The following is a 21,122-nucleotide window of genomic DNA, read 5'->3' as shown; positions in this document are numbered from 1 at the left end:
TTATTCCTTACCCAAATCACCCCACCCCATTCACTGAGCACACCTTCCCCATATTCACGGAGCACTTATTGTGCCCTGGGCCCTGTTCCAGGGGTGGAGGTCCAGCATGGTGTGAGTTATTTCTGCAACGGGGACAGGCTTGTAACCAATAGATGAATACAGGAAAAAGTTTCCGATAGTGCTAGATGCTAGGAAGGCAGTACAGCAAAGAGACAGAGGGATGGTGCTGGGTTCAGGGGTGCTCTTTTGGAAGGGGTGATCAGAGGGGCCCGAGGAGGCAGTGTGGGAAGTGGGGCCTCAGAGGCAATGAGATCTGAGGAACAGGGGGCAGGGATCCACTCAGGTCTTCCAGGAGGCAGGGAGGGGCTAGGGGAATGGGGGCGCCTCCAGCCAAGGCAGCCTGCCATCTCAGGGAGGCAGCAGGTGACTGCCCAGCACAGACTCCTCCGCCCACTCCCTTGTGTGGACAAATGAGCTGGGTTGAATTTCCCTCCAGGGTCGGGGGAGTTGGGAAACCTGGAGGGAGAAGAGCAGGGGTTGTTTTTTCTTCTCTCTCTCCCTCTTTTTTTTTGGGCTCATCCTAGTATGGCTCTGAGACTACGGAGGGAAAAAGGGCAAGAGTTGAGAGTGGCAGGAATTTATGAGCTCAGAGTTCAGGCTGCCTTTGGCAGGGGTGGGGGGAAGAGGGCTCCTTTTGCCAAAACAATATTTAATTTTTTTAAGGCAGCTACAAAGCCATGATTAAGCTTGGGGTCCTAAAACAAGCCCATAAAATCGAAAAATATTTATCTGGAAGGGTGGCAAGTCCAATAAAAGTTTTATGAATGTTTTACAACTGCCCTGTCAGGAAGCTGGCCTCTCACTCACCTCCCCCCTGTCAAAAACACACCACACACACAAAAGCGTGTGCATGCACACACATACATGGACACACACAGACGCAGGCACACCTTCATGGAGCTGAGCCCACACAGCTCCTGTTGGTGCCGCATCCGCTGGGTGCACATAGCCTGCTCTGAGACGAGGGCATGGGGCTGCCTCTCCCTGCACGCTCCCTGCTCTGCTGAATCCTGGCACAGCGTGTCTGCCCTGGGCTGGCTGGCACCCAATTTCCCATGACACTTGCCTCAAGGCCCAGGAGTCTGAAGGAAGCGTTTCTGATTTGAGGCCTTGGATTTCTCTCCACAAGCAGCCCAGCGGGGCTTACAGAGAGGTCATGATGGGCCGTGCTTTCTTCTTCCTAACAACGCCAGGAGCTGGCCGTCACAGCCCCCATTCTAGAGAGCAGGAGACTCAGAGAGGAGAGGGCCTTGCCTGGGGCCACCTGGGAAGTGGCTTCATAGAACCACATTCGGGCCTGTCTCTAGTGTCTCCTCCCGTCCCGAGGTAGTGGATGGCGTCCTCACGTGGCCCAGCGTACTTGCGCTCCACTGTTCTTCCACCTGCTCCCTGCTGCCCCAGCCACAGGCCCTTCTGCTCTTTCCTTTTCCGCCTCAGGGAAAGGAACATCTTTGTGCAGATCCCTCCCAGAATGCCCTCCCTGCTACCCTGTAGACTCTGAACCCCAGGCCAGGTCTCCTGGGTGCTGCTTCCTTAGAAGTGCCCTGCATTTCCTGCAGGTCCCACGAAGATGCCCCTTCCATGTCAGACCTGCCCTCTTCCTCCATGGCACGCAGCTGCACAGAAGCTTATGCTCCTGGGCCTGACCAACTACCCCTTCTGTGGAAGCTCCAGGAAGCAGGCCCAAAGCTGTCTCTCTTGCCACTGAGTCCTAGCCTGAGCTGAGGGTTGGCACGCAGAGGTGATTGACGCATGAATGCACAGACCTGGGGCTCCAGAGCCTGGTGCTGCAGATGGCCACTCTGGTGCTGTTCAGGCCTAATGGAACTCATCCTGGCCTTGACCCAAAGCCTGTTCTTGCCTCATGAGACATCATCCCACTGCATGGGGCAAGGCCCAGCCCCCAAAGCCAGTTTCCAAATCTTTGACCTGATCATTTATTTCTAGCAATCGGCAATCATCCCTTTCCAACAATAAAGATGACCACTCAGGGAGAAGGCCAACTACACACCAGCCGCACAACCCATTCATCTCCACTTGCTTCCCATTTCCTCTTTACAAGCTGCAGAGCTGTGAACCAACTGCCTGGGGCCACTTAACCCATGGTCCATTCAAACCCAAGGGTGTCTGACTCCAAGTCATGGATAGGAGGTGGTCTCTAGCAGGAAATCACATGGAGCAAGCCAGGGGCCTGGCTTTCCAACTAAATGCCCAGGTTTCCCTTCACCCCACAGCAAGAGCCAATCAGAAATCCCAGCTCCACTCTGCTCAGGGGAGGCCCAAAGATTCCCTGTCAAGGCCTAATATTTTGGGTTGATCCTAGGCCTCCAAGAAACCAGGCTGAGCATGAACTTCTGGGGAGAAAGAGGCTCTGATAATCAGATGGCTGCCATCGATCACCCAGCGGGAACGGTGAGTCAGATAACACAGTGCGGTGGAGGAGAGGCCGGCACCATCGCGGCCCCCTCCACCCACAGGTGCACATGTCCCAGCACCAGGTGACCCTACTTGCCTAGAGAAACCCTCTTATTCTGCTCTGCATTGTGGAGACGTGGACACAACTCACCCAACAGGTCACAGGTGTACAAATTGGTTAATTCGGACTATGGGATAACATATAGCAGTCAAATGTTGTCAACCAGAACCGCTGACCAGAACACCAAGTTCCACAAAGAAAATAGCAGCGTTCTAATAACACCTGGGTCAGTGTGAAACCAAGTATGTAAAACGTAAAGCACGTACGAACTCTCCAGGCTGCTTGGGAGGCCACCCTGTGCAGGAAAAGTGTGAAAGCTGCACATGCGTGTGAGGCTACCAGCCGAGGAGAGCATGGTGGAGGGCTTGAGCTGTACATTTCACTTCCCCCAAACAAGATAGGGGAAGGGTGTGAAGAGAGGTGACGAGAGATTGATGGATGTGACAAAAAGTTCACATCTGTTTGATCTTGCTGGTTACAGGGCTGTCTACTGTACTCTGTATGGTGAAAGTTTTTCACAGTTCAAAACAAATTTTATTTTTATTTTTAGAAAATCAAATAGTGATGAAGAGGGGATGGGAGAACAGAGGAGTAAGATACAAAAGCCCCAGGTATGCTCCTGGGCAGTCTCTGTCTAAGCATGAGGCTCTCGGGGCCTCGGCTCTTGTCCAGTGGGGATCGGGGTGCCCGCCTCAGGCAGTCATCACGAGAATTGGCACCAAGCACCTTGCACCCAAAGCACCTAGAGTCCAGCCAGAGCTCTGTGGTCAGGCCCTGCTGTAGACACCCACTAATGACACGAGACCAATAATCGCACCTTGCTCCCTATACCTTACATGCCAGCCTCAGAAGCCATAGGTCAGTCACCCAACACACAGGGGCTGAGGCCCTACTATGTGCCGACACAAGGTAGAGCATGTGTGGGCCCAGAGAGGCTGGCCACATGACTTGTTCTTGGGAGTCCCTGGGCATTCATCCACCTCTGTGATGGAAAAGCACTGGGTGTGTGGGGACAGCTGACGGGACCCAACCTCATCTGGGGTGAGGGAGGGGCTCCTGGAGAAAGCTCTGTGACCCCACAAAGACACTCCTTCTTGGAAAGTCCTCAATTTCCCTTTTGTTTCTGTACTTCCTTCTCAATCATTCCCAGATCACAGGGCCTCTGATTGCCGCAAGGAAACATACCCCTAGACAGCCTCTTCCTAGGGGCCCCAGAGACATGACAGCCACAGTGAAGGCCCTGGCACCGCCCCGTGTGACATGGGACCATGCCCAGGGAGAGGCCAGCCAGCAGATGGTTTCTGTCCACTAGGTTGTGTTTATGTTAATTGCAGATATTTTTAACGTATTGTGTTACTCCATCCATCTTTGTGAACGGTCCGTCTTGTAAAATTCTTTTAATTATGTTATTTTTTCTTGCCTATCTTCATCATCTACAATTATTTATAATATCATTGTCTTTGTTTCAAATGCTGGGTATAAACATTGTTGTAACAGTTCTTCGATGGGGTTCATATAATTTTTACAATTGCTTTGAAATGCTTCAATGGCCAAAGGGGGAGGAGGCTGGCTGTTCGTTTGGGGAAAAAAGGACACCCCAAAGTGCTCTCTGCGCTTGGTAAAGGTGCTCCTCCGTCAGGACGGCTTCCAGGAGAGGCTGGCCCTGTCAGGGCATTCCTGTACTAGGTGGGGGTTGGCAGCAGCTAGCTGGCTGCTGGATTAGGTTTCAGAGCTGCCGTCCCTACAGACATTGGGGCAAGATCCACAAAGGGCAGTGGCGGGCTAAGACGCCCAGGAGAAAGATGGATGGTTTGTTTTCATTTTTACAGGGATTTTCTGAAACCTCAACTTTCACCCCTCACCTCTCTTCAACTCTTTTCTCCCAACCAAGCTGTTTTCCACAGTCTCCCTGGCCGACCAGTCAGCTGTGTGGGACAGAACCCAGTGGAATGCCCAGGATTGCCTGTGGAGAGTTTGCCCTCACCTCGGGGGTCACAAGTACATCCAGGCTGCCCTGACAAAGCTGGCTTCAGGCCTCCCTGTGGGACAGGAGTGGGATGAGCTGTCTGGGAACAGCCAGCAACTTGGAGAAGTCAGCTGTCAGAGTCAGGCTGGCCTGCAGCTGGGGCCAGCAGCCAGCCTGGGGGTGTCAGGCACAGGAGAGAGGGCTGCCTGAGTCCTGTGCTGGCTTTCCCACACTTGCCATGAACTCTCAGGGGCTCCTACGAGCAGCTCACCAGGCCCCCATACCACTAGTACCACCACTGTCCACAAACACTCCTCCATCCTAGTTCCTCTGCCCAAACACCCTCAGTGGCTCCCTGCTGCCTGGAGGTGGGCTCATCTCCCTCCTTGGTCAGTGTGCTAGGCCCTGGGGATGCAGTGGTGCACAGATCCAACATGATTCCTGTCCCAGGCAGGAGGTCACAGGCTGTCCTTGGATTGATCAAAGACTGACTCTTCTTTTAAGGCTCTGAGAAACTTCCCCTACTCTTCTGGGTGGTGGCTCCATCCTGAAGGGCCTCAGATGGAGGAGGACTGTTGGAGTGCCCACATATGACAGGCCCTGGGTCTGGGCTCTGGGTTCATGACTCAGCACGGGGCCAGGCACAAAGGGCATTTGGATGAGAGATGCAGGTGCTGTGAAGGACAAAAGCCATCTTGGTAGAGGGGCCTCTGGATTGCACAGGGTTGGGGTGACAAGTATACACTGTAGAGATCTGCAGGTCAGAATCCAAGAGGTACTCTAGTCCCCAGTGTAGGAGGCTAAAGTGGGAAATTTTGACAGTCATAAAGATGCCAGGCTGTGAACTGCACCCTTTTCTCCACTTATCTTCTTCTTCTGAATCTCTTTAAAGAAACTTGGATATGGCAAAATGGTTGACTTTACTAGTTATCAAAGAAATGCAAATTAAAGACACTGAGATGTCATTTGCCATGTAGGAAATTAGCAAAGATAAATAACACAGGGGAGCCTGTGCTCGTGAGGGGTAGAGAACAGACACCTTCACCCACTGCTGACGGAAGTATAAAATGGCACTGTACTTTTGGGAATCACTTTGCCAGGAACTCTTAAGAACTTTTTAAATGTCTGTGATGTTTTCATTTTACAAATTAGAACAGTTCAGCTTCTGAGGCTCCATCTTAAGAAAATACCCTACATATTAAAAAGATTTATAGACAGAGATATTTCCAGCTATGTTATTTACAAAAGATGGAACGTCCACAGATGCTTAGGTAGCCCTTTAAGGCCTTGGCAAGGTTGGTTACTGTTACGCTGCATTGAAAACAATGGCCACATGACTGAACACAGCTCTTGCTATGTGCTGAGTATTGCATGTGCTTTTACATTTTACTGGACATTTATATCTTGGAGCATCCCCACCTAGGGCACATTCGGTATCCATTTTACAGGTGAGAAAACTAAGACTCAGCGAGGCCTGCTTGGTTATCTGGGTTGTAGACTTGGTAAGTAATGGTGCTGGGATTTAGACCAAGCTCTGTCTGAGCCCGGAGCCCAGGCTCTTAATCACTACATGGTTCAACTTCCCTTGAAGACCACAGAGTAAAACAGTAAAAGAAAAAAAAAAAGTTTGTATAATAAATATTAATTGAAAAGAATCAGACACAAAATTGTATACACCATATAATCTCAATTACATAAAATGAAGGCTTTGCAGAGAAAAGATGGAAGAAACTAAGTCAAAATATTAATAATAGGACTATGGGAGACTTCTTTTTATTTTTCTTTAACACGCAAATCTCCTTGAATGAGTATTACTATTATACTTCTAGGTTATTAAGAAAACAGTTTGTGAGGTTTTTTTCAAACCAGTTTGGATGGAAACAAAAGTCTGGGGCCAGGCCCTGACCCCTGAGTGGGAGATTGTGCCGCTGCTGGGCACGAAGAAGCCATGGGGCCTTCTGAGGCCAGGGGCCTTCTTCCCCCAGGTGACAGAGGGAAATTAGCCCACAGGGTGAGGGTTCCCCAAACCCTTGGGTGCAGAACAATCACCTATTCCTGCCCTAGGTTCTGACATTAAATCTTTCCTCTTTCACAAGGATCATGAGATACTGCTGACTCTGCTGAGACTTCTGAGTCCCAGTTAGGCACTAGTGAATCCTGATATGCTCACTGTTTGGCCAGAAGGATCATCTTTCCACCACACAAGTCAGTGTGCCAAGGCTAATGAGGATGAATGATGTATTTGCAACTGGGATGGTCACTGTTACTGGGGAGAGCAACAGTTTTCAATGGCTGAAGGGACAGAGATCCTTCAAATCCCACCATGAACATACCTGACAAAACACAGCTTACCCAGGGCCTGCCAGCTGATGGGTGGGACCCTGGAGACACTGGGAGACTCAATCCAGTCCTCAGCCTAGAGAAGCTCACCTCTGGGGAAGAAGCCCCAGCAGTCCAGAGGGCTCAGGGAGTGAAGCTGGCCCAGAATGCTGTGGGGCCCTGGGAAGGGCTATGGCTGTGCAGGTTAGGGTGATGATGATGGTAAGGCCATGCCAGTGGTGAGGAAAACCCAAGCACAGTGGGCATTCCTGCTTGCAGCAAACACCTGCTGTTTCCGCCTACTTCTAGTAACAGCCCCTGGTTTTCCTTGGGGATGCAGGGTTGCAAAAGGGTGCATCCTTGGTGCCAAGAGGAGCACGTGACCCAGGCTGGCCAGAGAACTGTGAATGCCCCAGGCTCCCGTGCTGGTTTGGGGATGGTGTGGGGCTCTAGCACTTTGGTGGGGTTACTGGGAAAGAGGCGCCCTACTCCACTGGACTTGCAGCTGGAAGACCACCTATGGAGAAGCCTGCCTGGGACAGCTGCCTGAAGGAGGGCAGGGCTGAGTCCTGGGATCAAGCACCACCTCTGAACTTTTTCAGGCACATGGGTCAATTGAGGTAAGGTTCTGTCACCTGCATCTGAGGCTTCAACTACCCCATTTCTCAGCCCCATCTAGCTTAAATAAAGGGTGGTGTTTATATAAAGGGTGTGTGGTGGAGATCACAGGGGTTTGCCCACTCACTCACTCACTCATCCAACAGTGAGCAGTGAGCATGTGCAGGCCACAGACTAACACAGCAAAGACCTTCCACTTGGGAGCACCTCCCAGCCCAGTCGTGGAATGAGTGTGGAGCCACCTGGGATTCAGAGCTCTCTGTGCAGGGAGTGGAGAAGCCGATGTGGCACTGGAAGAGATGTGCAGAGGAGGAGAACGTTGAGGACCTGCTCTGTTTGAGAAGGGCAGGGAGCCTTCCTAGAGGTGGCATCTGAGCTGAGGCCAGAGCACCCAGCGCAAGTGGCAGAATGAAGGAAAGCTGCTATGGGCTGCTGCAGGGCTAGGGCTGGAGGGTGGCCTGCGGTCCAGAGGGACAGACGGAGGGGAGGCAGAGAAGGCTGGCGGGAGACCGACTGCGAAGCATGCCAAATGCTATACTAAGAGGGCACTGTCATGGCAGCTTCTGAGCATAGTGCCTGGCGTGGATTTGTGCCCATGGCGAGGGTGGGCAGGAGGTAAGGGGCTAGCAATCAACAGCCACAAGAAGTGAAATGCTCACCAGACAGACAGGTGCTGGAAGATGGCACGTGAAGAGGCAGTGCCTTTACCAATCCCCAGACAGACACAAATCCTCTCCACCAAAACTTAGCCTACACCTGATCCCCCAGGGACTGTCTGCAGCCCCTGTGAAGAGGAAGAGAAACACACTCGAACTCATAGGACAGTTCCAAGGGTCCAGGCACTTGGTACACATTTTCTTATTCCTCTATTACAATCCTGAAGGCAGGGACCTCTTCTTTTTTTATATATGACAAGGAAACTGCAGTTTAGAGTATTTCTTTAACCACCCCAAAGGCTGGGCCAAACCAAAATGGGAACTTCTGGAATTCATGTTGGGCCCTTAGCTCAGGGCCAGGTGGAACAGATGGACAAAAATGAGAATAGTCAGAGGCAGAGAACACAGGGCTAAGAGCATGAGCTCCAGTGCCAGATGACCTGGGCTCAAGTCCCAGCTCTGGGGCTCAAGAGCTGTGTGACTTGGGGCACCTTCCTTTACCTCTCTGTGCTTCTGTTTCCTCATTTGCAAAATGGCAATTTCAATAATTATAATTCCTTCAGGTTTGTTGTGAAGAGTAAATTATATTATTATATACACTATGCTTAGAAAAGTATATGGCATATAGTGAGAAATATATTATTTTCATTTTTTTTTAACAATTTCTAACTCTGATCACTGAATCAGAAACATGGAGGAAAATCACATCTCAGTGAAACTTCTGACATTCTTTTATTCAGTGTGCGTTTACTGAGCCACAATTAGTGCCAGGAACTGGGATGGGGTCCCCAGTAGAAAGCTCCCTAGGGCTTTCTACTCACCCCACTCACCCACTGAGGCAAACTAAAGAAATCTGAGAGTGAGTGAGTGTGTGCTGATCAAATGGCCCACACTCAAAGGTTGATGGTGAGAAAAGCTCCGGGATGACTCTGAATGTTGGCCATAATGACGAAAAACAGCGGGAAAAATTGTAGGTACCTGACCAGTAGGAGATGGTGAGGTAAGCACGGTCCGCTTACACAAGTCTACAAGCACAGCCCTTGGAGGCAAGGGGAAAACGTGAACAGCAGCCTCTGAGGAAGCCCCAGGGAAAGCAGCAGTATGACCTGGGGGTCTGGTGTGGTGTCACGCCCAAAAGAGCCACACAGTCGATGACAGCATCTTCAGGCGCTGGACCCTGGGTGGGCACTTCATACTCATGGTTTCCAACTGCACCCTCCAGAGCTAATGATAGTTATCAGCACTGCCCTCGCATGCTGCAGAGGGGAGTGCAGCTCAGGGAGGCAGCGGGGCTGGTCCAGGTCTCATGGCCAGTGAAGGAGGTGGGCCTTCAACTCTCACTCCCAACCATGAGCCCTTCCCAGCCTGGCCAAGTGACATGTGGAAAGTGCTGGAAGGAAATGGAACCAAAAATCCCTTGGGATGCTACTGAGGTGAGGAGACTGTGGGTGGCTTTTTCCCCAGATTTTTAAGCTTTCTCTCTAATGGGACTGTGAAATTTTATGGGTGAGAATTGGCTTAAGATATGCACATGATACCTGGATCTTTCTGGTTAGCCCCCTCCAGAGCTGACCCACCCCAAGGACAGGAGACTGGATGAATAGAGCCCTGCTGGGAAGGGCTTGGTATAGGCACTAGCCTGTATCTGTGAGGAGGTTGTGTGTGGATAGCAGAGCTCCCTGGACATGCATGTGGTGATCCCAACCTTCGAACACTAAATAAACACCAGGTCACAGGAGCCCCAGCTAGGGGTTGCTCACCAACCAAAGGCTCGCTGCTGCTGTAGATCCCTGGCTAACTACCCAGCAGCAGTGAAACACTCTGGCCCAGGGTTAGGTCCTGTGCGGGCCACAGAGGCTCCCTGGAGACAGGTTCCAGGAGTGGCCCTGGGTGCCTGAGCAATCCAATGGTTACCTGTAGTTCATCAAGCGCCATTCTAAACTCAGCTAGCTCTGTGGCCAGGTGAGAGAGCCCAGGTGGAGGAGGCAGGCAAGAGCAAGGTGGGCCCAACATCCACACAATGGGTGCCAGGTTCTCTCAATCGTCCCTGCCTGCCTGGCTCCACATTGCACGGAACTCCACACTCCACTGGCTCCCAGTTCTCTTTCAGCGTAAAGTGCTGGGGCTCTGCAGTCAGACAAAATGGGGTAAAATCCTGGCTCCTCCTCCCTTTCTCAGCTGTGTGACCTCGTGCAAGTCATTCTGCTTCTCAGGGCCTCATCTTGACATTTGTACAGGGCAGATCAGTGAGATGCTCTTCAGGAAACACTCAGCCTTGGGACTCCTCTGTACATGTTTCCTATAGGTACAATTACAGGTGTTATTGTTATTATTACTCCCCTGCCTCCTCCTCAGACAGGAAGGAAGCCAGCAACAACTCAGAGGTTTCACGGAGGTGACATCTACAGCAGCAGTGGCTGGTGAGCACCGACCCTCGCTAGGTGCAGCTCTAAGCACTGCCATGAATACCTTGTTTACATACGGTCAGGGGCCTAGCACCCTTCACCCTAACCTGTTTGTCCTGGAGAGGGCTGCTGCGCTGTGGTCACTAAAGGCAGTGTGGTCTGTCAGACCTTGGGTGAGTGACGACCTACTAATAGTGCCCACCTCAGGGGGTGCTGAAGGAACAAAACAGTGGATTTCTACACTGTAGTGGATTTCAACAAAGCATGTCAGGTAGTCTGGCACACAGCAGCAGCTAAATGAACATCAGCAACAACAGTGGTAGTAGTGGCAGAGCATGCTGGAGCACCCTGTCCTGCCCCAGGCACTCTGCACCCCCAGCGCCTAGCCAGGAAGGGGTTTTCCTCCCCTTGCTAGTGACTGTGATGACCAAGCGTCTCTGAACACATGGTAAGTGTTGTGGTGAATCCAAATCATGGGGGAATTTGGGGCAGGGAGTTTCCTGCTGCTGGCACATGTATTTGAAGGCTTCAGGGTTTTAGGCCCCTTGACCAGCTGCCATGGCAGTCCAGGGCATGGAGTATCAGACACAAGATCCACAGAGCTGCCCAAGCCAAGATCATCCATGATAGAACATGGGCCAGCCTCTGATTTCTGGAACTTTCTCTCAGGTATCTAAGATTGCTGGTGGTTTGCTAAATCAAGACTTTCTGGAGAGACACTCCAGAGACAGCCAATCACAAGTTCCACTTTCCACTGCCTAAAATGTTAATTATTTTATCACTTTACTCTGCTGACTTTATTTAGGTAGGATAACTGCATACGGAAAAATACAAATTTTCCCTAAAACTACAAACTGCCAAATCTGGAAAGTTTTAGAGAGTCCTAAGCAAAGAGAAATAATTCCCAAAGAAAAGTTGCATTCACTGTGTAAGGGCCAGTAAAGATCCTGCACCCCTGGTCCACGCCAGGCTGGACAGAGCCTCCCTCCTCTCAAGGCCACTGGGCCCAGAGCTCAGGGCCCCCCACCACCAAGCACCCAGAGACCTCAGGATGGATGAGGCACTGCCGCTGGGCCCCAGCCCCTGCAGGACCATTCTGTCCTCTCCTTCCCCATGGCCCTGTAGGGCCCCTACCATGGGGCTGGGACTCTGGGGGCATGCCTAGGCCCTCCTTGCTGGCCAGAGGCTGCCCACGAGGCCTGAGGTAGAATCTATTCTGGACATCACCCTCCTCATTCTGCACCCCAACAGGCTATGGGGTGCATCCTGCCCCTCTGCCCTCCTCCCCATGTGCCCACTGCCCAGCCTCAGGCCTCGGCTTGCCCCCTCCAACCAGCTGCCAGACAGAGCTTTCTGACTGTTTCTCCCTGCACACCAACCACCAGTTCCTCCTGCCACTTGCTTAGACCAGTGGTTCTCAACTGGGGAATATTTTGGTCCCCAGGGGACATTTGGGAACATCTAGAGAAGTTTTTCATTGCTGCAACTTGGGCTAGGCTGTACCTAGTAAGAAGAAGCCAAGGATACCCACAAACACCCTGCAGGGCACAAGGCAGCCCCACAGTAGAGGATGGTCCAGCCCCAGTGTCAGTAGTGTCGATGAGAACCCTGTCTAGACAAAGGCCAGATACAAGTGTGGAGGCCAAGGCCTTTCGGGAGTAAGCTCCTCCTCCCTCCTCCCCATCCATCCAAGGATGAGCCTCAGGGCTGGAATTGAGGTGAACAGCAAGGAGGCTCCCCAGGGCCTCAATTGGACTTCGGGTGAAAAAACAAAGAATTCCATTGCTTTAAAAAAAAAAAAACTGCTCCAAAACCATCATTTTAAATACATCAAAGGAGTTAATAACATATACAACACTTAGAACAATGTCCTACTCATTTTAACAAGCAATGAATATTAGTTTCTATTCCATATTCCCAGAATATGCCACTCTTGCCATCCTCTGTACCCTAGCACACTCTGTTCCTTCTGTCCTGAACACCCTTCCTCCCTTTTCTCCCTGAGGAAATCTCCTCACCTTCAAGACAAGCTCAAGCCTCACTGCATCAGTGAAACTTCCCACCTTCACTCTGGAAGGGAGCAGTCACTCCATCCTCTTTCTCCAAAGCCCTGCAGGGCCCCTACTATAGTGCTTGCTCCTTTCTGTAACATCTCCACCTAAACGGTGCCCCCTGGGATCGGCCTAGAGCCAGTCCTCTGTGCTCAGGTCTGATGCTGGTCACAGGGAGAGGGGCAATGGCTGAAACAGAGCTGGGCTGGGGAGAGAGGGTGGGTGGTCAGGGAGAGGGAGAAAGAGAAGGCTCTGGGGGAAGTAGCAGCTCCTCTCCTCCCTCCACAGGCCCTGGCTTAGCCCCGTAGGGATATGGGAGAGGCGTAGGATATCCCTAGATCTGGCTCCAGAGAGTCAGCTCTGCCTCACTGCTGCCAGACCGGGGCCTTTACTGTAACTTCCCAAGGGACCTGCTGGTGCCCCTCCTCCCAGGCCACAGAGGCATCCTACATGGGGCACAGCTGCTGAGCTATGATACGGGTGGTGAGTGTGGGCCGCTGCACTCCCTCCACACAGCTATCTCTGGGCCTGGGCTCTGTCTTCATCGCCTCATTGAACCTCCTAACAACCACCTTCACTAGTGGTCAAACCTAGCATTGCCTATGACGGGCAGACATCTGGATAGGACACACTAAGGCCCCAAAATCACCTCTGTAGAATTCCTTCCAAAAATGCACAGCCTGAACCCAGTCATGAAGAAATATCAGACAGACCCAAAGAATTCACTGGGAAACAACCAACCTGGGCTCTTCAAAAACATCAGTGTTGTAAAACTTTTGGTGACAGCACTGAGCGCAGGTGCCACCTTTCACTGACTCCCCAATCATGGAAAACTTCCTAAGACACTATTGGGACAGTGGGGAATCTGAAAATGGACTGTATCCTAGACAACGTGGCATCAATGTCACATTTCTCCAGTGGTAACTGTGTTGTGGTTCTGCAGGAGAATGTCCTTGTTCCTCGGGGACATGTGCTGAGGGTGCAGGCACAGCAGCAGCACCAGGAGGAACCCTTAGCCGGCTCAGCGCACACACAAAGCAGACAAGACAACACAGAGCAATTGTTGAAGCCAAGGGAGCAACACTGCTCAATAAGCTTTCCACTCTTCAGTATGTTTGAAATTATTTAAAAAGCTGGGAGGGAAAATCCTCAAGATAACCCATCTTACTGATGAGGAAACTGGGATTCAGAAAGGGTAGCATTCTAGCCAGGATTCCAACACAGGTCTGGCTGCCTCCAAAGCTCTTGTTCTTTGAAGGTACCCTGCTTCCCACATCCCAGTGTGGGCTGAAAATGCCAAGTGTGCACAATACCAGCCCTGCCAATGTCTCTCAGTAAAAGTTAATTTGGTCCTGGCAGGGGCTACTTTCCAGGCAGCTGGCTGGTGGTGCTAATGAAATCCCAAGGACAGGTTATTGGGGTTGCCCCAGAATCTGCTCCAAACAGAGCCTCTAGTCGCAGCTGGATGGTTGGAGACAGCACATTTTAAACGAGAAGAAAACCAGTTTCATTTCAAACCCCAGAGGAACACACAGCCTCACAGCCCATTGTCTGAGGGCCTGTTATTTATGGGAACATAACAATACCCACAACCTCAGGGCTCATCGTGTCCCGTCCCTTTGGCACCAGGATGCGTTTTCACTTTTGCTCTATACTGAGTTTCCAGAAGCCTCCCAGCTAAGTGGAACCATGGGTGATGTCCACTTCCATCGGGGACTCCAGGGTCTGGTGGGCCAGTCATCTAGCTCCTCTGAGCCTCACAGTGCCTTTGGGAGAAACAGGGTGATGGCCTCCTCTTGAAGGCTGCAGCAGGAGGAAGAGATGTCACATTAAGGACCTGGTGCCAACACAGAGACCACACATTGTAGCTCAACTGAGAATGGGAAGATTTCATGTAAAAGTACAGATATCCAGGCTTTCTTGAAAAACTGGAAGTGGTAATGCCACCGTGGCTGTGCTACAGCCCAGCAATACGGGCGTGGAGTCCAGCGGGCCCATCCCCTTGGGTTTTCAGGCCTGGACTCTGGAATGTGTCAGGCTCACGCGGTGCAGGCAGATGAGGGAAGGGGCTGGCAGCCCACTCCCAGCGCCTGCAACATGCTGGGCATCCTTGCACACTGGTTTACTCCTCACAGTCCTTCAAGACAGGATTGTTACCCCCATTTTATCAGATGAAAACCGAGGGCTCCAAAGGCAGTGAGCTGACCCAGGCCTTTCAGAAGGATTAGCAACAGTGAGAAAGCTTCCGGGAAGGTGGCCCTGACCAGCAAGGCTCTCGGCTGAGCTACCACATCCAGGGAGTGATTTTAACATGCGCAGTTGTCATTGTTGTTTATTGTTTTTTAAAACTCCTCTTTCTTAAAACACAGAAAACTTCATTTCTTGTTTGTGTTGTGGACTGTACTTCTTTTTTTGTTTTTTGTTTTTTGGAGATGGAGTCTCGCTCTGTCACCCAGGCTGGAGTGCAGTGGCGCAATCTCCTGGCTCACTGTAACCTCCATCTCCCAGGTTCAAGCAATTCTCCTGCCTCAGCCTCCCGAGTAGCTGGGACTACAGGCGTGTAACCACTATGCCCAACTAATTTTAAAATTTTTATTAGAGATGGGGTTTTGCCACATTGGCCAGTCTGGTCTCCAACTACTGACCTCAGGTGATCCGCTTGCCTCAGCCTCCCCAAGTGTAGGGATTACATGTGTGAGCCACCGTACCCAGCCTGTGGACTGTACTTCTGTGCCAAATGCAACCATCATCTGCTGTGACCGGCTGTAGCTGGAGACAGGACACACTCCAGCTGACCTTGTGCAAGGGGCTATACCCAGGATCTAGGCTGTGGCAGTACCATCCTGGCCCAGCCCAAGGGCATCAGGCCATGTGGCTGGCCCCATGGAAGTCCTGAGGCACGACTCTCCCAGTGGGTGGTGGGAGGAAGAACCATTAGGCAAGTGATCGCAGGAGGCAGCTTTTCAGCAGAGCCTTAACCTGAGATGGAGTCAGCATGCATCACCAGTGAAGAACTGCTTGGCATTCCAGATGAAATGGGTGACAGGAAAAGGGAGTCTTATTGTAGAGCTGGCTTCTTTGGAGGCCTGATGGAGCCAGTGATATGGCCAGGCAGGCAATGGGGCCACAGCACCAACTGTGGTGCTTCACTCATCTCTGGGTCTGGTTTCAAGGCTGTCTCCCTCCCTGTAAGGTAGGAAGGGGACATAGGTCTATAATCGGCAGCCTAAGTACAGGTGCAGTAATGTTGCAGTCTCATGGCATCCCTGAGGTAGGCCTTGTGGAAACAGGATGTGGCTCTTGCTTACAGGCACAGGAGTCCACACAGCAGGTGGCTGGTTCGATGCGGAGGTGATACTCAGGGCCAGCAGGAATAGCCTGAGCAGCACCGCTGTGGCACCCTCACCTCCAGGGGCACCGAGACTCCAATTCGTCCTCAGACCCCAGTGCAATGCCACTTCCGAGGGAAGCCTTCCCAAGCCCAGACTCGGTTGGGGTCCTACTGTAAGATCTCATGGCATTGTGCACCTTCTGTGCACAGCATGCATGTGGCTGCCAATACACAAATGCTCAGGAGAAAGTCTGCCAGTGCCAGCATCCTAACTGTTACAGGCTGAACTGTGTCCCTTCAAATTCATATACTGGAGTCCCAACCCCCAGACCTTAGAATGGGACTGTATTTGGAGGCAGGGCCTTTAAAGGTGTAATTAAGATGAAATGAGGTCTTTAGGTTGGGTTCTAAACCAATCTGACTAATGTCCTTCAAAATAGAGGTTAGGACACAGACACACACAGAGGGACAGCCATGTGAGGACACAGGGAGAAGGCAGCCATCTGCAAGCCAAGAGAGAGGCTGCAGGAGAAACCTACCCTGCAGACACCTTGATCTTGGACTTCCAGGCTCCAGAACTGACAGGAAATGAATGCCTACTGTTTAAGCCACTGCGTCTGTGGTATTCTGTTATGATAGCCTGAGTTGACTAGTACACCAACCCAACAGCCCCATGAGCACAGGGGTCATGTGGGCTGTGGCTCGCTGTGGTCTTTCTAGAACCCAACACAAGGATGACACATAACAGGGGCTCAAAAGCACACTGTTGAACAGAGGAGTGATTAGCTGTGAATTCCCGGGGTGCAGGGACTGTGTCTTGTTTGAGCCATGTGCCCAGAACCCAACACTACGTCTGATACCAGAAAAACACTTTCCACACACAAGAGTTGGTGCTTGGTAAAGAAGAGCTAGCTAAAGTCAGGGTGACTGTGTGAGGCCAGAGCCCTCCTGTCTCTGACCCTGAAAATCAGGACCCCAGCTCCTGCTCCTCCTCCTCTTCTGTGCCCTCAGGCTGGCTGCCAGGGCACTGGGGTTGGTCTGATTTCCTCCTCTGCAGAACTGGGGTGATGACAGCCTGGCTTCCCTGGGCTGCTGGCAGGATTGAGTGGTCAGACTACACATGGGCATGCTGCCTGGCACAGGGCATGGGCTCAGGGGCAGCAGCTGATTGTACTGCTGACATTGTCTCAGCCTCAGGCCCTGCCTGCTACCCTCCGGATGGCTGTAGGCCCTCATGCTACAAGTCACCCAGGCCAATTCCATTCCTTCTGGTTGCCAGCCCATATGGACCAATGCCCCTGGCCGTTTCTTAGAACCAGAGTTTCTATTCCTAGAGTTACTTGCCTGGGACCTCACCAACACACTGGTCCCCCAAAACCACTGAAGGGGTGTGTCCCCAACTCCTGCAGACCTGGCCCAGTCCATACTAAATGACCCATATTTCTAGCAAATAGAGCTTCTGGGACTTAGGCCCTGACAAATCTGCCACCTCGTGAACCTGGGTCTGAGAGCCCCTGACAATCTGTTGCCTGGTCAGCAGAGAGGTGCATCAGCTTCTGGGCTGAGCTGAAGCACTTGCTGCTCTGCCCTGTACCGGTCCCGGGAGAGAAGTTGGCCATCCAACGGCTGAGGCAAAGCGGGGCATCTAGGGGATGCCTCTACAATTTGGCTTCTGTTTTCAATCAGGAGGGAAAGGTATAATCCTTGTTTCTGACCAAATGCAAAATGCTTTCCAGGGTTAATAAATTGGAGGGGTCCTTGTGGCACAGGCAATCCCTGCTTGAAAGGTGGCTGGTTAATCTCCTGTGAAGCAGCCTGGTGTGAATGCAGCACTGGGGCTCCTACAGGCATCGTTTCCCAGTGCTCTGTGGTAGGGACAGGGCATGGGTGGGAGGATAAAGTGGGGCCCTCAGTGGACATGTGAGCTACCCCACCAAGAGGAAGGGCTGGCAGGTGAGGGGTGGGTGCACACAGCACACAATTCCAGCCACCACTTAGGGAGCCCCTGTCATAAGTGGATACCATAGGCAGTCCTCTCCAGGGATTCTATGATTAAATTTTCAGGCTTCCTGGAAATCAGAATGACTAGCTCTGGGTTAGCACTGAAGAAGCTGAAGTGCAGACTGGAAAGTGGCTGGTCCCAATCAGAAGGGAGCCTCGGATGCCCCAGAAGACCCTCCAGGTAACTGGCCCAGCGGCCCCTGCAACCTTGGCCTTGTCTGGCCTGTCCCTCTCCTAAATCAGAGAGTGGTTCACAGGAGTGTTGTCCCACTGGGTGTTGGCCCAGGGCTCTCCATCCACTCAGGGAGCCCCCTCCCCACCCAGGCCCTGTTTCACCTCTGACCTCCTCCAGCACCTAGACAGGTCTGTAAACGGAGGGCCCAATAAATTGTGATGAGGGACAGAGGAGGATGGGATGGGATACCATGCTGAGCCCTGAGACATCTGATTCAGCACAGGGGCCACGGGCTACCAGCTGGAACCCCAGAGTCCTGGGAGAAGGCTTCAGGGCTAAGGGAGCAGAGCCAGTTGGCAGGGCTGGCACTGCCCTCAGCAGCAGGTGTGCTGTGCCCACTTACTCCTGCTGGCCCCTCTGCTCGATCTCCCTGGGGCAAACAGAGAACTCTGGCCCATTCACTTACTAGCAGTGTAGATGTGAGCAGAGGGCCTGTTTCCTGACCTGTGGGTTGGGGCCATGCTGCCATGCAGGCTGTGGAGGGCTAGACTAAATGGCAGCTCCGGACCAGGGTTTGGGAGGTGCTCTTGGCCTTCCCAGCCCCTGCTTCCTGCCAGTGCGTCCCCACAGCAGTGCTGCAGGGCCTGGGGGTCAGATGCACTCCACAGAGGAGTGGTTTGAGCACTGGCAGAGTCAGCAGGAGATGAATGAGGCTGGAAGAGGCCCTGGTGGGGCAGTCTGAGAATCCACATGCCCACTGTATAGGCGAAGGAACTGGAGCTCAGGGCAGGTACGAGGGCCAGGTTCCCGACTCCCCATCCCATGGTCTTTCCACTGTCCTGGCCTTTTCCTGACCCTGGCCATGAGGCTGGACCGACCACTGGCCACAGGGTTCTGGCGAACATCACACAGCTGATTCTAGCTCTCTACACAGCCTTCTGCTCCCCGCTCACCCTTCTGCTCAGAAGGCTACTCCTCCAGGAAGCTTGCTCTGGCTCTCCCCTCAGGATGGCCACTTTCCCCCATTCCCGGCCACACGTCCCAGTGGCCACTTGCCATGCTGACTGTGAATGGCTGCTCATGTCTCTGCCTGTCCCACAGGGTAAGCACCTTGGGACAGGACTCTGAGAAGGATCTCAGTATCCCCCGCCCGAGCCCTAAGCCTCAACTAGGTTTGCCGAGCTAAATGGACTGGCAAACCCTGGATTGATTAATTTATTTACATTTTTGTAGGGATGGGGTCTCGCTTTGCTGCCCAGGCTGGTCTTAAACTCCTGGCTTCAAGCAATTCTCTTGCCTTGGCCTCCCAGAATGCTGAGATTACAGGGGTGAGCCACTGTGCCTGGCCCCCTTGTTTTAAAGACCAGGAAACTCGAGCCCTCCCCCCAAGCTCTGTTCCTAGGCAGCAGCTTCTGAGGGAGTCTGATGAGGTTGGTGTCTGCCCGCACTGCTGAGGTTCTGGGGAAGCCTGTGGCACACAAAGCACCAGGCTGTTTGGCCTCCACTGTGAGGCTGCAGAAAACAGAGCTGAGAGTGGCCCTCGTGGGCCTGGGTACATTCATTTGTTCATTCCAGTCCAGTCTATTCCACCAAACTCCTTCATTTATTCATTCATGCAAGCAACACTTCCTATTCCATGTAAATCCATCCCCTTCTGTATGGCACACTGATGGGCATAATTCAGAGTCACAGCCCCTGCAGCCCTGGGGGTGGGCACAGGGGCAGCATTGGGTGCAGGATGGCCCAGAAGCCCTCCTCAGGACCCCCTTCAGAGGTGAGCAGCAGTGGCTTTCCTGACTCCCTCTTCCCAGGGGCCACATGGTAGTCATTTCAGGCCCTCTGTCCAAGGGCCCACTGAGCTGAATGACCAACCCTTCCCTTCTCCCGCACACCCTGAGGGAGGGAGATGCACTTCAGTGCCTCACCCCCAACCCTGCCTATAAGGCATCATGGTGTGGGAAGTCTTGAGCAGAATGGTTGAGAGTGAGGTGCTCTGGGTTCGAATCTCAGGTGCGGATGTTTTCTACCTTTGCCCAAGTGTCTGCTTTGGTCTGGCTTTCTTGCGCTGAGTGCCCACCTCTGTGGCACACCTCCCTGGACACAGACTATCCTTGCCCTGGCATGCAGCAAAGCAGTTTGAAATGGTCTGCTTGTGCAGTGAAACGAGGTGCTTGTTGCAATGGGAACACCAGCAACTGCACTGCCCATCCTGCCAGCCCCAGTCTCCTCAGCTGTACAGTGGGCAGCCCAACTGCTATACATCATAGCCCATATTTTGGGGGCTGTTTCTCCTCCTCCTGAGTGCTGGCTCCCCCTGATAATCAGTAAATAGAAGCTCCTTCTGGGGTCTTAACTGTAAGTATGGTTCTACAAATTTTTTTTCTTTTTCTCATCTGGAGTACATTAATCTGTGATTAGTAATAATCAAAAGGTTATTAAAGATCACCAAAAGTAAGATCTCTATTTTAGGGTTTGAATGAGAATTCTGGCTACTCACAAGACCAAGTGCCTGAGATATGAGTACCCTTTTGAGCTCCCGGCACGTGAGCAGCACCCACTGCTAGGATGAGGCCGCGGCTGTGGCCTTGAGTGGGCTATGTTCTCAATCACGGCTCTCTGGCTAGTATGAGGTAAGCACTTGCAGCTCTGTTCCATGGTCAGTTGTTACCTGGTGAGAATCAGTGACACACGGACACGCGAGTGGTAATAGGTGCCTGGGGCTTTCCAGTAACAAGGCTTTAAGCTCCGTGTGCCCCCCAATGCTAAAGCAGACACACACATGAGCTGTCCCAAATCAGCTGGTTCAGGAGCACCCTATGGGAGAGGGGCCACCTATCACGAATTTGGGCCATTCAAAAAGCTTGCCACATCTTGGCAGGTACACAAAACAACAGCCCTGGGAGATTTTAGATTTACAGAGCATTGTTTCAGGAGATAAGATCACGGGCACATGTGTGCCCTTTTCTGTCCTAGAGTAAATGCCCAGTGACTCAGAGCTGTCATTAGGAACAAGTCTATTCAGCTTCTCACATGATTCTTCTCTAGTTGGGAGTCATCAAGGTGT

The 21,122-nt window shown here is 52.2% G+C and overlaps 1 protein-coding gene across 4 annotated transcripts in view; it reads right to left on the bottom strand.

Annotated features, from left to right (window-relative positions):
- Window positions 1–21,122, bottom strand: part of EEFSEC (eukaryotic elongation factor, selenocysteine-tRNA specific) — a 260,253-nt gene that overhangs the window by 25,360 nt on the left and 213,771 nt on the right. Inside the window, exon 7 of one of the 4 annotated variants that reach the window (XM_054482130.2) lies at window positions 13,294–14,354. The exons of 2 other annotated variants lie outside the window; for them this stretch is intronic. In XM_054482130.2, the coding sequence (XP_054338105.1) occupies window positions 14,293–14,354 (62 nt within the window). In that variant the 3' untranslated portion in view covers window positions 13,294–14,292. Of the gene's footprint in view, window positions 1–13,293; window positions 15,738–21,122 lie in introns of those variants that run through there. One more of the 4 variants, XM_054482128.2, reaches the window with a different exon arrangement.

This window comes from Pongo pygmaeus, chromosome 2, assembly GCF_028885625.2.
Source record: "Pongo pygmaeus isolate AG05252 chromosome 2, NHGRI_mPonPyg2-v2.0_pri, whole genome shotgun sequence".
Classification (NCBI taxonomy): Eukaryota; Metazoa; Chordata; class Mammalia; order Primates; family Hominidae; genus Pongo; species Pongo pygmaeus.
This window is presented reverse-complemented; position numbering and strand designations above follow the sequence as displayed.